This window comes from Mastigoproctus giganteus, chromosome 12 (assembly GCF_048544385.1).
Source record: "Mastigoproctus giganteus isolate SK-2022 chromosome 12, ASM4854438v1, whole genome shotgun sequence".
NCBI classification, from domain to species: domain Eukaryota; kingdom Metazoa; phylum Arthropoda; class Arachnida; order Uropygi; family Thelyphonidae; genus Mastigoproctus; species Mastigoproctus giganteus.
Genome location: NC_143586.1, coordinates 48554114 through 48568267, shown reverse-complemented (window position 1 = coordinate 48568267; position 14154 = coordinate 48554114). Strand labels below are relative to the sequence as shown.

The window sequence follows — 14154 nt, the reverse complement described above, 5'->3', positions numbered from 1 at the left end:
CTTTCACTTATTTTTCATTCTCTATATATGGAATCAGCATTCTTCCTGGTGATTTTTCACTTTTCCAAAATCATGAAAATCGGGTAATAAATCTAGGATGTGGGAAACCCCACACTATTGCTTCAATACGTTGTTTCTCACAATGTGAATCACTGCTTTCAGGACAGCTGTATTCTGTTGTTCAGTATATGCATTAACACTAATCCCTGAATTTGTGCAAATAAACTGGGGTAAAGCAGTTGGGAGGGGAGTTTGTAATTACAGTAGGGCAATATATTAAAAAATTTTGATGTTTCTTCACATGCTTTCTACTCGGTGGCCTGTGAGTTCTGCATCCGTTCTTTCTCTTTGAAAACTAACAGATCTAGCCAATTTCAGGTGGTTTTGGTAAACTTATGCATAGTACTGCGCATCTTCTTTCTCAAGGAACAAAGTATTTTGGACAGTTACAAAATTCTGGGTGGAACATCAAATTATTTTTAGCATGCAAGTTTGTTAAACACTGTTAGTTGGATGAGATTTGATAAATGCACTTTTTTTTATTATTATTATTCATCTTAGTTTTCTGGTTTACAATTTGACATAAATTTTCCTCTCTTTGGAACAGATTTTTAACTTGTCTTTTATTATGTAGGTGTTTGAAGATAATCAGACAAAGCCACCAACATCTATAAAACTTTTTCCTTCAAAAAGTAAGTAAATCAGAGGTTAAAGCATTTGTGAGTGGATTTGAGAACCTTTTATTTTTCATGTTATTTGAGTATATTTTGGATTTGTTGGTGTGTAGATATGTGTTCTTTGTGAAATAATAAAAGGAAACCATATTGCACAACAGAAATAAAAATTACTAATAATGGGAGTCCAGCTACTTTATATATCAATGGGGAAAAAATAATGATGTATCAGATTGGCGGATTTAACTAGAATAAAGAAAACCGTAATACAGTAATGTTCTGTTAACTTGTTATAATATGTAATGTACAATTCAATATAGTTTAAATTGCCCAGTGATCATAAATTGAATCTTCCAAATGTCAAGTACCCTGTGACTGGATTATTTTTATGCTGTGTGTGTTCTGTGAGAATTAATATTCCACTGAAGATTTATGTCATGAGTAATGTACATAATTTACAATGAGCAATGGAATTGAATTTTTGGAAGTGGAAGATTGTCATGATGACAGCTGATGTAGTGCTCCATTCATTCTGTAACAGATTTTCTGTGATACCATTAGAATTCTTGTACCCAAAGAATATTCCAGTGTTGTAAATGCAGCACTCAAGTTATTTGCAGTTACTTCCAAAATTTGAGGAATATCTGTAAGGGGCGAACTAATTTTATATCGCATTAATCTGTTTATTACTAATAGTCTTGACAAAACATTTTGCAGATGTTGTCTCTCACTTCTCTGCAATTGTAATCTTCCCATTACATTGTCAGAAATTATAATCACTGGAGAAGCAGATGTACAATTGTTAGATTCTGAACTTTACACAGTGGTTTCATTTTAAGGGTATTGATCAAATTTGATTGGTATTTGTGTTTCTTGATAAAAGGAAACCATATTGCACATTTTTCTCCATGTTCATATTTTTTTATTGGTTAGCCAGTACACTTGACCTATTCCTCTCTTTCTTTGATGCTTGGTTCTAAGCAGCCTTCAGTTGCTTAGAACCAAGGATAAACAGGATTTTTACTCTCCCAGACAAGTTCCTAATTTTCTAAATACAGGGTGGGAAATAAAATGTTGACACAGTTGTATCATAAATTAAAACTGAACTATTGAATTTTGTTTATAAAGTTTAAGTTTGTCTGCAGTATTTTTTAAAAAATTTGCTATGGAGCAGAAACAAATCATGGCATTTTAGAGGATCATGAATTAGTTCCTTGTGCTCCTGGAAGAGGTTACGCCCTACAATCAAGGAAGTTAAAGGTGTGCTTTTTTTGCAGTGCAGCTGTTGTGTAGAGAAGGCTATTTTTGAAACTCTTTTGGCATTTTCAAAAACATACTTCATTCGTCCCAACAGTTTGAAAAGGAATGTTGTATGTAGGGCCGGTGTTCATTCTTCAAAAAACACTGAAGCCCTAAAGGGAAGTCCAGGAAAGCAAATTTTAAAAAAAGAGTTTGGTTCAACAAATTCTTCAGTTGGATTTGCAGATGTTCCCACACATGACTGGAAAGAAGTGGTTATCACAGTGTTAGATCAGGACTGTAGAGAAGAAAGGCAAACTTATCTTCAAACACCTGGTGTGTGGCCAAGCATTGTCATGGTGGGGTGTGATTGAGTAATTGACTAGAACCAGTCTTCCTCATGTTCCTTAGTATCTCAATGTACTGCTGTGAGTGTGGAGTTGGGTGGGGAGGGGAACCCCAGAGCTGCATTATACAGTATACTATGTACTGCTGTGAGTTGATTGTTTTTCTCCTCAAGAAAATCAAACTTGTGGGTAGGTGCTTGTGTCTTAAACTTTTCTGGTTGTTGGGGAATCGTTGTGATGGTATTTCATGGATTGTATCTTCTCTTCGGGAACATTGTCTAATCTATGACCATTCCATACAGAAATCAATTCCCTTGTGATACCTGGTCAGCAACTGCTAACAAATCTGAACTTTGGCCTTCATCTCCACTTTCAACATACAAGGAACCCATGTGGAACAAATTTTTCAATAACCAATTAGTCCAATAATGTGACTCACCCTTTCTTTCAAGATGTTCAGCTCACCAGCAATGTGGCCTTGTGTTATGTGATGATCTCATTGAATCATGTCATTCACTAGCTGTGCATTTCATTGGATACTGTTATTGAGTATAGTATTCCAATGCTGAGTTATCTTTCAAATCAGCTGGTCCTGGTTCACTGTTTCCCCATTTCTCTGCCGATAAATTTTAGCAGGAATGACCTTTTCCCACAGTCAAGAATTCAATAACAGCATGCTATTGTAAGTGCATTGATATATACCTGCTGTACTAGTACTCATTCTAATGTCTACTAACTGAGTTTTGATTGTGCGTAGAAGACATTCAGAAGATTTGTTTATTTTTAATTTTTAAAATTATCTCAGTTGTTTATTGAGTTAATGAGCGTACAGGCAAAACTCATCAGCCTACCCTCATGTGTGAACCAGATTTGTTGGCTGGCATTCTAGAGAATTTTTGTATGTATTTAGTCCATACACACACACTACCTGGCCAGTGCTGATTATTTTAAAATGGCACTGAGTTTATATTTAAGTCACATTAATTATTGTTTGTTTTTAGCTGAAAGAAGCTCTTCAGGATTATTGGAATTTGAGGAAAAATCTGATGCTCTTGAAGCTTTGGCTATATGTAATCACTTGCCACTTCCAAATCCAAGTAAGTTTCATTTATTAAATATGCTCTATTTTGAAAATAAATGTCAGAAAGAACTGAGTTCCAAAGTACATCGGAAGTGTTATTAGAGAAGTGATATCCAACAGATTTTTCTCAATGCAGTTTATTTCGGCATCTTTGTGTTGTTTTATAACCATTAATTTCTACTATAATAAATAACATTCCATTATGTATTATGTTTTTGCCTTGCTGTGGCCATCTCGTATTTTTTGAACTGCTTAAGTGAAAAATTAATGAACATCATGTTGAAATACCTTTTTTTTTTTTTTTTTTTTTTCATATACTATAAACAAGTGATCTGGTTTGCATGTTAATCAGTGCTCAAATTAGAAATTAGTAACATTCCAGTGCAATTTTAAGCTGGAATGTTACTATTTTGGAAGTGGCTTAATTTTAAAAAAAATTTCTTTTATAGTTCAACATTGAGGGCAATTCCAAATGATTGCTTCAGTCTGACAGGTCAATGTCATGTGCAAGGGGAATTCAAAAAAGATTTCTTCACCCAGAAGTAGTTTTGATAGAAAGATGAAATTTTTTGGTTTGATACCTTAATCTCTATAGCAACCGTGCATTTTAGTTTCGATCTGACAATTCATTATTTTTCTTTGCAGCACTGAATGAAGTGTCACAGTGGATAAAGTGCAATAGTGATTTGATCAGTGATTTGGTTCCTCTTTCTGCAAGGGAAACATCCAGAACAATGCACAAAGAAATGGTCACTGTTTATGGAGAAGCCTCAGCCCAGGTTGCAATGTTGTTGCAGATTGGAATAAAAAATTCAGATGTGTAAGAACCACAGTGCATGATGAAATCCCAGGATGCCTAGCAGTTTCTGTAACAGAGGGGAGTATTCCAAAAATTGAGGCATTAATTCTAGAAGATTGCCATATTATCATCAAAGAACTAGCCACAGAACTTCAAATTTGTGTGGGTTCTGTGGAAGTGTCTGCTAGGTGGATTCCCAGAATTCTAATTCCTAACCAGAAGGAAAGGGCACAATGTGCCAGGCAAAGCAAGAGAAGTTTTTTTCATGACTAGTCAGTATAGTTGAGACTTGGATCCATCAGTATGATTCCAAAACTAAACAATTGTCAAAACAACAGAAGCATGCAGAATCACCAAATGCCAAAAAGGCAAAAGTACACCCATGTGCTGGCAAGGTGATTCTGTTCAGTTTTTTGGGATCAGCATTGTGTAATACAATCAGATTACACCTTTCTTGGTTAACACCAAAGGTTGAACTAGACTAACGAAAGGTTTACATTAGAAAAAACAAAACATTATCTCAGTGTATGAGGGGGTGGGGATCAAAAGACATTTATGTTCACCTAGAAGTAGTTGTGATAGAAGGTTGACAGAAACATGTATTACTTTTTCCTCAGTGGCATAATGTTCCATCTAAGCGTGATATTCTAGACTCCCTGGGTTAAAAAATGAAAGATTTTTATTCAGATATTTTTAAATTCACTGCTGGAACTTTTCCTAATGCTGCCTTTTATAATAAAAGGAAGTGGGGTACTATACTTTTACATGTTGGCCATAGTAAATGTGCTCAAAACTGCTTGAGTTTGGTATATTGAGATCTTAGTGTATTAAACATAGCCTTAGCATTAAAACATTTGTGTAATAGAAATGAGGCTTTGTGGCATTCTTTTTAACATATGACTCGTTTATACAACATTAATGATAACCACATAGCCTGTGTGGCATCCAATTCTTCATGGCACTATCAGTTTTGTCACTTGTTTCGAGAGGTCGATTTCATTGCTGTCTATGATAGAAATTTCTAACCTCATCTTCAATAATGGCTGTAGTTATCCAATCTCAGACAGTGGGAGAAGCAGTCTCTACCAATTGAAATGTGCAGTTATCTCTTGTCCACAAAGGAAAATGTTAAATTACAGAACTGTAAGCTTGTTCTGTTCCAGGGATAACAATGGAGTCAGTGGTTAAAGAAGTAATGCATCAATATCTTGACAGGAATGCAGCTATTTGACAATCACGGTGTGGATTTTTTTTTTTTTTTAAGAGGAGTTCTTATGTGACAATTCTGATTAGCTGGTATGACACTGTAACACAAAGGAACTGTATGTAAAAATTAATTTTGACATCATATACTTGGATTTTAGAACAGCTTTTGATACTGTTCCACATAAGACTGCTGCACAAATTACAGCAGGGGTCACATTAGAGACACTACTGTTAATGAGTTGCTGCCACTGTACTCTGAGACTGATATCACAGTGGCAGCCGTTAAAAATGTCTTTACTGCAGGAACTTATAATGAAACTGGTACAGTAAAATAAATATAAGTAGTGCTGCATTATTTTTATTCAAAAAATAATTTCACTGTACAGTGCACTCCCGCTAATCCGAACGTCCGCCTAATCCGAACACGTTTCGGTCAGCGGAGAGGAAATTTTTTAGTTCGCAAAATATATGTTAAATACGTTAAATTTAAATGGTATTAATGGTACAAAGACATTTAGAATTCCACAAAAAAATTGTATTTTATTGTAGTGCTGTACTAATACAAAATTAATAAATCAGTGTTTGACATGGCCTATTAAAACTACAGATCAATACTTTACACCAAAACAGGAACAAAAGCCATTTTTCAGAAGTAACAAACTCTGTTAATTTCTTTTGACGTAACGATGAAAATCGATTAGAAGATGCTATGTTTTGCCACCGGTTACACTCTCCCACAGCTCAGCAACCCAATATACAACATCTTTTAAGTTCACTTGTTTCATTTTCTCATGTAAAGAAAGTGAATTGGTGTTATCTTCTATCAAGGACCTAAGATATTTCTTTCTGTATGCAAGCTTGATAGACTGTAACACCCCCTGGTCCATGGGCTGTAATAACGGTGTTACATTAGGCGGTAAGAAAGCTGCCTTTATATCCCCTGATGTAAACTCGGAAACGTCTGGGTGGGATGGCGCATTGTCTATGAGGAGAATGGCGCGAGGTGGCAAATCATTTTCATTGCTGAAACGTTTCACTGCTGAGACAAATTGATTATGAAACCACTCAATGAAAAGCTGTCTGTTCATCCAAGCTTTTTTTTTTGACTTTTGTAATGAACTGGAAGATTGTTAATGTTCATATTTTTAAAAGCGCTCTCGGCTTCGCTGATTTAATGATCATCATCAAAGGTAGCTTGTGATTTCCTGAAGTATTACTTCAAGCTATCAACGTCACTCACTCCTTATTCGTTTTAAAATCTGGGGTACGTTATTCGGCTAATCCGAACAGGGCTCGGTCCCAATTAGTTCGGACTAGCGGGAGTCCAGTGTACTTCATTGCTCCATCTGTTGTCGTTCCATTACGTGTAGTATTTGCTAAAGTATTTGACTTAAGATGATAGTTGAACCTTCACGTTGATATATTGCAGCACCACCACTACGAACATCCAGCCTTTTAAATTGAGTCACACATTGGATTGGTTTACGTAATATGTGTTCATCATTATCCAACCACATTTCACTTAATATCAATATTCTTGATAGCTGTAAGATTGTCTGTTTCGATATCTCGAATATGTGCCCATAAACTTTGTACTTTCATTGACGATATACCACTTTGTATGTAATCTTGCAGTTCATTGCGTAGAGATTAGCTTATTATTTTTCAAGCGAACTAGTTCAGCACAAAGTTCTATATTACTAGTAGCTTTGCCGTGGTGAAGCTTGAAACCATAGTGGCGATTTGTAATATATAAACCTTTCAATGAGGTCACTCGAGATAATGCCACATATACAAGTTGCTGTTGATGATCTTTCTCTTAATTATATACAACTTTATTGAAGGTCCCTCCTTGACATATGTATACAGGGTGTCTCGAAAATATTGGTACAAATGTTTGGGGGGGGGGGAAGGTAACACCCAAAGGAATGTGAATCGCATAGGAACCCATAACCGGAAACGTCACTGGACAGTAGTAGCAAAGGCACAAGAAGCAGAAATGACACAAGCCAGTAATTAGTGGCAAACATTTATTTGACATAATATTAACAATGGAATACAAAATGGATGCATTTCATGATGTTACAACAGATGCTCGAAGGTTCCACCATGAGACGCGATGCATGTGTGACACCGGCACCTCCGTAGCCAGGTGGGAAGGAGCAGCAGTGTGTAGCACATGCTTCTTGATTAGACCGGGGTTCGAGCCCGTTACCACCAAATACGGAGGATGCGGAAAGGTCAGGGAATGACCACCGCATATCCTGGAGCAAATATGGCCTTAGTTGCTAATGCTCCTAAAAAAAATATATAACAAATGTGTGACACCGCAGCATGGATTGGCAGACACGGTTGAACACACCTCGAGTTTCTTTGACATTAGCAGCAACGCAGACGAGTCTCACCATGAGATCCATTTCCATCTCCACAGGCGATTCATACACAATAGATTTGAGGCCCCCCCCCCACAAAGAAATCAAGGCTCGATGGATCAGGTGAGTGTTGGGGGCCAGGCAACGAGTCCACCACGGCCAATCCATCGACACCCAAAACGCCTGTTCAAATGGTCACGAACACACCTTCCATAATGGGCAGGGCCCCCCCCCAATCATGTTGAAACCAAATGTTGCATCTCACATTTGCTGGAACATCGTCAAGTAACCCTGGTAGAACTTGTTCAAGAAAGATCCGATATTTAGCGGAGTTCATGTCGGATGGTAACGGGTATGAGCATACCTGCCCACACATTTATTGCGAAGCGATGCTGTGTCGCGTGGGGGCACACACCATGTGGGTTGCCGTGAGCCCACACATCAGCATTGTGCTGATTGAATAATCCTTCCCGAGTGAAATAAGCCTCATCCATGAACAAAACATAGGCTGCAAAATTCAAGTCTTGAACACCACTGCGCAAAAGCCACACGTGCAGGATGATCTTTGGGGAGCAGTAGCTGAACCCTTTGGAGATGAAAGGGGTGTAAGGAATCGTCGTGCCAGATGCTGTACACTGTATAACGAGATACTCCTAAGGCAGAGGCAATGGCAAGTGTGCTGGTAGTAGGATTATTCTGGATGGCATTCAACACACTTTCTTCCATGGCGGGAGTTCGCATCGAACGCGATCTGCCCGCACTACTCCTGTGACCCATAATCGCACAGATTTTGATGCACACGCGCAAGCAAACAGTAGTCCGGTATATGTCTGTCTGGGAAGCGTTCTCCATAAATTCATTAAGCGTCTCGTCTATTGCCCTCTGCTAATCCATACACTAGGTGCTTGTCTGCCAGCTAACAGTTCGTATATCAATGCATGCTCTTCGTGCGGCGACTACCACACCGTCTGCCGACTTACGGTGACGTTTCCGGTTATGGGTTCCTATGCGATTCACATTCCTTTAGATGTTACCTACCTCCCCTAAACATTTGTACCAATATTTTTGAGACACCCTGTATTCAAAGCACATACTAAAGGAAATTTTTTACATCTACATGTTAATTTCCTATTCTTGAATGGAATATTAGTTGGTCGTTTTATGATAGGTATTACGGATTGACTGGGTAAATGTTTATCTTTCACATGTTTATAATGAGATTGAAGGTTGTGTCCTATTTTTGACTTGGGAAATTTCATCCATACTTTAACTGTTTCGTCATCCTCAAATTCGAAATATACTAAAGTAACGATTGCACCAGTTTACCAATTCATCAACCACATCTATATTTGTAGTAATCATACGGTTTTCCTTTCAATAATGGTAGAATGTATGGAAGTCCTGCAGTTTCAGTCACTGATATTTTATGAATTTTATTTTGCATGCTCTCTCTAATTCTTCAGAATGATATCCATGGTATAAATCGTGTTGCGCCTCTGTAGCCAGGTGGGCAGGAGCAGCAGTGCATAGCACACACCTCTTGATTACACCGGGGTTCAAGCCCGTGGCCACCAAATACGGAGGATGCGGAAAGGTCAGAGAATGCCCACTGCATATCCCTGAAGCAATATGGCCTTAGTTGCTAATGCTACTAAAAACCAAATAACAAACAAACAAAAACAAAATAAATCTTGTGCAACCACTTCATGGGTTTCAACTAAAGCATTTGTAGATTTAAATGCAATTTGTAAATTTTCTGCGGTGCGCATTCGCATAATATAATTTTCATTGCTAAATATAGTAAATGTTGGAGAGTTACTCCACAACGATCAGATGGGAGTAATTTTCAATCCATTTTTAAATTTTCGTGCATGTCCCAAATATACAGCTGGAAAAGAAAGTTCTGCATGCATATCAAATATGAAACTTGTTGAAAATGATTTCTGACCTGATGCTATACATAATCTTCAGACCATAATAATGTTTGTTGTTGAATTAACAATAGTTCATCATTATTGACAGGTTCCGCAATTTCATCTGAATGTTCCTGTTCACTATCATCATTTGTCCCCAAGAAATCTTCACTCACTTTTATACTGTATAATTTTATACAAAGGTGAATTTATCAAATACCGTAACCATATTTTCACTATTTTCTTCTGCACACATCCTTGTAGATATGATGATTTATGTATGAGTCTTCGTTTTATATGTACATTAATGGCATAATCGTCATCTAATTCTCTAGGTCAGTGGTTCCCAAACTACCAAGATCTACGGACCCTTAAAAAATGGGAGGGAAAGTTTGCGAGCCTCCTATATATATATATATATATCTGTGCGTGTGTTGAACACTGGGTTTTCTGGAAAGAAAATTCAAAGTTTTATGTTTAAAACAACTCAACTTTATTCCTGTTTTTACATGAATATATTATAACTTTATTAATCATCAATTTGCTATACATACAACGAAAAATTTGACCAGTTCTAGAGGGTCGTTTTGCAGACCCCAGTTTAGGAACCACTGCTCTAGGTAATTGATGGACCATGGTATTTACGTTAACTGGTACGTTTATTACTTCTCCAGTGATCCCATATTGTCCCTGTTCATAACGTAAACAACGAATTTGCATAAAGGGTAATCATGATATCAAACGCTCAGTTACAACATCCAGTGGAGGCAAATGAGTAGGATATGTTGGGTATATAAATCCATTTGATGTGGCCATAGTTGGTATCCATCCCTCTTTTAATGAAGTATGACATGTATTACACGTCATGAAAGTACTCATTTGTTGGAAATGGTTTCAAATCTAATTAAAACTATAAATGATCACAAACATTACAGCTAAATCCAAATGGGTTTACTTTGTACACTTTTTCAAAACTCACTGTCAGCTCATGTGGACACTATAGGGATGTAATCAGGAATCTCATTATTAGCCATTTCTAATTTCGCCTTTTTTCATGCACAATATTCCTTCATTCGTTCTTCTGGATTTCAGATTCCTGATAAGTATCAGGAATAGTTTGAATTTCTTTTTCTTCCATTCACAATATTCCTTCATTATTTCAGTTCAAGTTTTTTCGGGTGCAGTTTGAGAACTCCCAGGCATAATGAAACGTTCTTTTTGAATTTCATCTGGATTCACATTTCTGTCCAACTTCCCTTTCTTTTTTCACGATATTCCTTCGAGCACTAGGCTGTAGATTTTGGCAGTCACATGCATATTAATCATTATGCTGGTATGACGTAGCGCATCACTGCTAAATTGTACTTGTTGCATCACTGCATGCAACAATACAATGCATGTGCATTGGGTTTCGTGAGACATTCTAGGTAATGTAATGCTTTTTTTGAAATAACGCCGGTAAAAATTTTTTTAACGTCAAAAAGTCTTGGGAGGTGATTGTACAGTTTCACATGAAGTTGTCTGGACAATATAAACAAGCTGCTGGAGCAGCTCATGCAGTTTTGTCAATTATATATAGGGATTTTGCCAACAGGAATGAGGAAGGGATTATCATATTGTATATGGGGTAATGGTTAGGCCACATCTTGGGTACTGCTTACAGATCTTGACACTTCCTTTTTTGGAAGGATGTGAATCTATTCTAATGTGTACAGAGAAGAGCAGAGAGATTAGCAAGGGGAAGAGTGGGGTATTGATATTCTGTATATTGCAATGTCTATAAACCAGTTAACCTGCAAAGAGATTTGATGAGGTGTTTGAGTCTTTGGATTGGTTGAGTAAGCTATGTTGATGGCATCCTAACTTCAGGAAACAAAATAAGGGGGCATAAATGTCAATTGAGGAAGGATGGTTGCAGAGTGGATGTGTGGAAATTTGCTCTTGGCCAGAGGCATTTGGAGCACAACAAATGCCTCTGGAACAGTTGGAACAGACTTATTAATAGTATTAATGCTGTATTTGCCAAAAGCTTTGCAGGCGCCTCCGTAGCCAGGTGGGAAGGAGCAGCAGTGCGTAGCACACGCTTCTTGATTAGACCGGGGTTCGAGCCCGTCACCACCAAATACGGAGGATGCGGAAAGGTCAGGGAATGACCACCGCATATCCCGGAGCAATATGGCCTTAGTTGCTAATGCTCCTAAAAACCAAACAAACAAAACCAAAAGCTTTGTAACTTTTTACCTTCCTTTAACCAAAAATAATTAATTCTTTAACGTCTTTTTGAATACAGAAATATAAAAAATATTAGAAAGAACAGCGTAAGTACAAATGAAACCTTTTTTTGGGCTGCATCCATCTGGCAGATAGATGAATATAAAATTTCATTTCATTCCTTATCAAAAAATAATTATTTAATTTTTGTGTATTGGAGAAGTTAACTTCAAAGTGCTGTTTTTGTTGTCTCTGGTGTTCTGGGATTGAATAGATCTCCTTTATGATATCAGGTCATCCGTTGTAGATACTGATAAGCCTTTCGAAGACCCTCCTATGGTGGAAATCTTGGAGAAATGTTATATGCATATTCAAAGTAGACTTTAAAGTATAAATTACTTCAACACTGCAAAAATATCTATTTTTTTTTACTACATTTTTTGAACAATGTAAAGTATTGGTACCCATATAACCCATTGCATTTTAATTCTTATTTATTTATTTAAAGACCCGTGTAATGTAATAAGTTGGAAAAATCTTATAACAGCAATGGGTTCACTTTCTGTACAACAGCCTATCAAGCTAGATATTGATTTAAAGAGGTCAGGGAATGACCACCGCATATCTCCGGAGCAATATGGCCTTAGTTGCTAATGCTCCTAAAAAAACACACATAATAAATAGCAATAATTGGTTTAAAGACCTAGTCATGGGACTTTTTTGGGTGGTGTATGATTTAATAATAATTGAAAGTATCTTGATTATTTTTATTTAGGTGAACGAATAAAATCACAAAAAACGTGTCATTTGTAGAATGAGTAATAGAGGTTCTAAGTACCACACAGGTGAAGCAGTGAAAGTGATCACATTGACTAATTGGGCCAGATCCGTTCTTTATATCTTTCAACCTTATTTTATTTTTCCAACTATTTCTTTTAGATCAGGCATCTTTTGCATTGAACACTTCACATTATTATATTCATATTTTATTTCAGTTTATATATTTACATATCCTATTTCTACATGCATTTGCCTTTATACTTTATATGTATTTATATATATATATATATTTATTTATTTTTATTTTTTTTTATAACAGATGGCAAATTCCCCTACATATTGAAGCTTTGCTTTTCATCATCTGGTGCACGTCCAGCTCGAAATCAGCAGCAACAATAAATATATTCCATTATGAAAAGGAAGTGATTTGCATATGTGACCATTATAATCTTTGTCTCCTTCATTGTTCACTTGGCAATGTTGTCATGAAATATCACTTTTTGTATCGTTTTAATTAGTGTCAGTAAATGTCTGCTATTAGTTTTACTTTGTTCTGTGTTTTTTTTTGGTGAGAAATATCTTTGCGGGTACCTACTGAGTAAATTCAGTCATCTGTGACTTCTGCCAGAAGCACTTCCGAGCATTGACTAGTAGTGTGATTAGTGTGTGATGCATTTTTTGTGACCAGTACAAAATCTCAAGTTCTTAACTTTTTTGACTTTCAATAGTATGTTGCAACAATGCAGGTATTTGTCAATTTATTTTTCGTCTCTCAATTTTTTTACATTCCATTGCCCCCAACAGCTGTGTATTCAACTACAAAATCGGGTACCCCAAGCACGAAGGATTGTTTCACATATAACCATCTACTGCATTCCCCTTTTTTGAACATCAGACATCTCCCTCATTTATGTTATTTAAATTAGCTAAAACATACTAATCATAAGATTAAGGGAGACATCTTTTAACATTAAACGAAAACTTTCAATACTTCACTAATCAAAATGGATTTTCCTCTAGGTACAAAATTATAAACAGCCTAGCCTCTTGAAAGCATATTTCATTTTACATACAAAAACAAATTTGAGTGAAGATCACATAGAAAACAGATAGGTAATGTTAGTGAGGACTTGTTCTTTCACTTAGTTGTACATCCCACTTTTGTTGATATTAAAAACTTAGGCTGAATAATTTTGTTTTACTGAAAATGTTTTTAGTTGTCAATTTACCCTGGATTTACGGAACTTAACCCATTCTCCTAACAAGTCAATTCAAAGTATTCAGCACGAGTGATGGGTTTTTTTTTTTTTGGTTTTTTTTATGAAAAACCCCAAACACGAAAGGTATCAAAACCTATAGTACTTAGTACCATGCATGGGGGGGGGGGATGCCGGAAACTTTGCTCTAGAGAAGTCATCTATCACCTGCCGTGTGTACATAGTGTTTATGCACATTTATAATTTCTGACCTGCACTGATATCGGAGTTGGGGGGAACAGGTGTGGAAGGACAGAAACAGTAGGCTTTGGCTTT

General features: G+C 36.6%; 1 protein-coding gene across 4 annotated transcripts in view; it reads left to right on the top strand.

The window, feature by feature from the left end:
* The window catches only part of LOC150077026 (heterogeneous nuclear ribonucleoprotein L-like), a 127610-nt gene extending 114442 nt beyond the window's left edge, over positions 1 to 13168 (top strand). For all 4 annotated transcript variants that reach the window (XM_090386429.1, XM_090386427.1, XM_090386426.1 and 1 more), the window contains 3 exons: positions 635 to 692; positions 3262 to 3357; positions 12942 to 13168. In XM_090386429.1, coding sequence (XP_090242555.1) covers positions 635 to 692; positions 3262 to 3357; positions 12942 to 13021 — 234 coding nt within the window. In that variant the 3' untranslated portion in view covers positions 13022 to 13168. The remainder of the gene's footprint in view (positions 1 to 634; positions 693 to 3261; positions 3358 to 12941) is intronic.
* Positions 13169 to 14154: the final 986 nt, after the last annotated feature.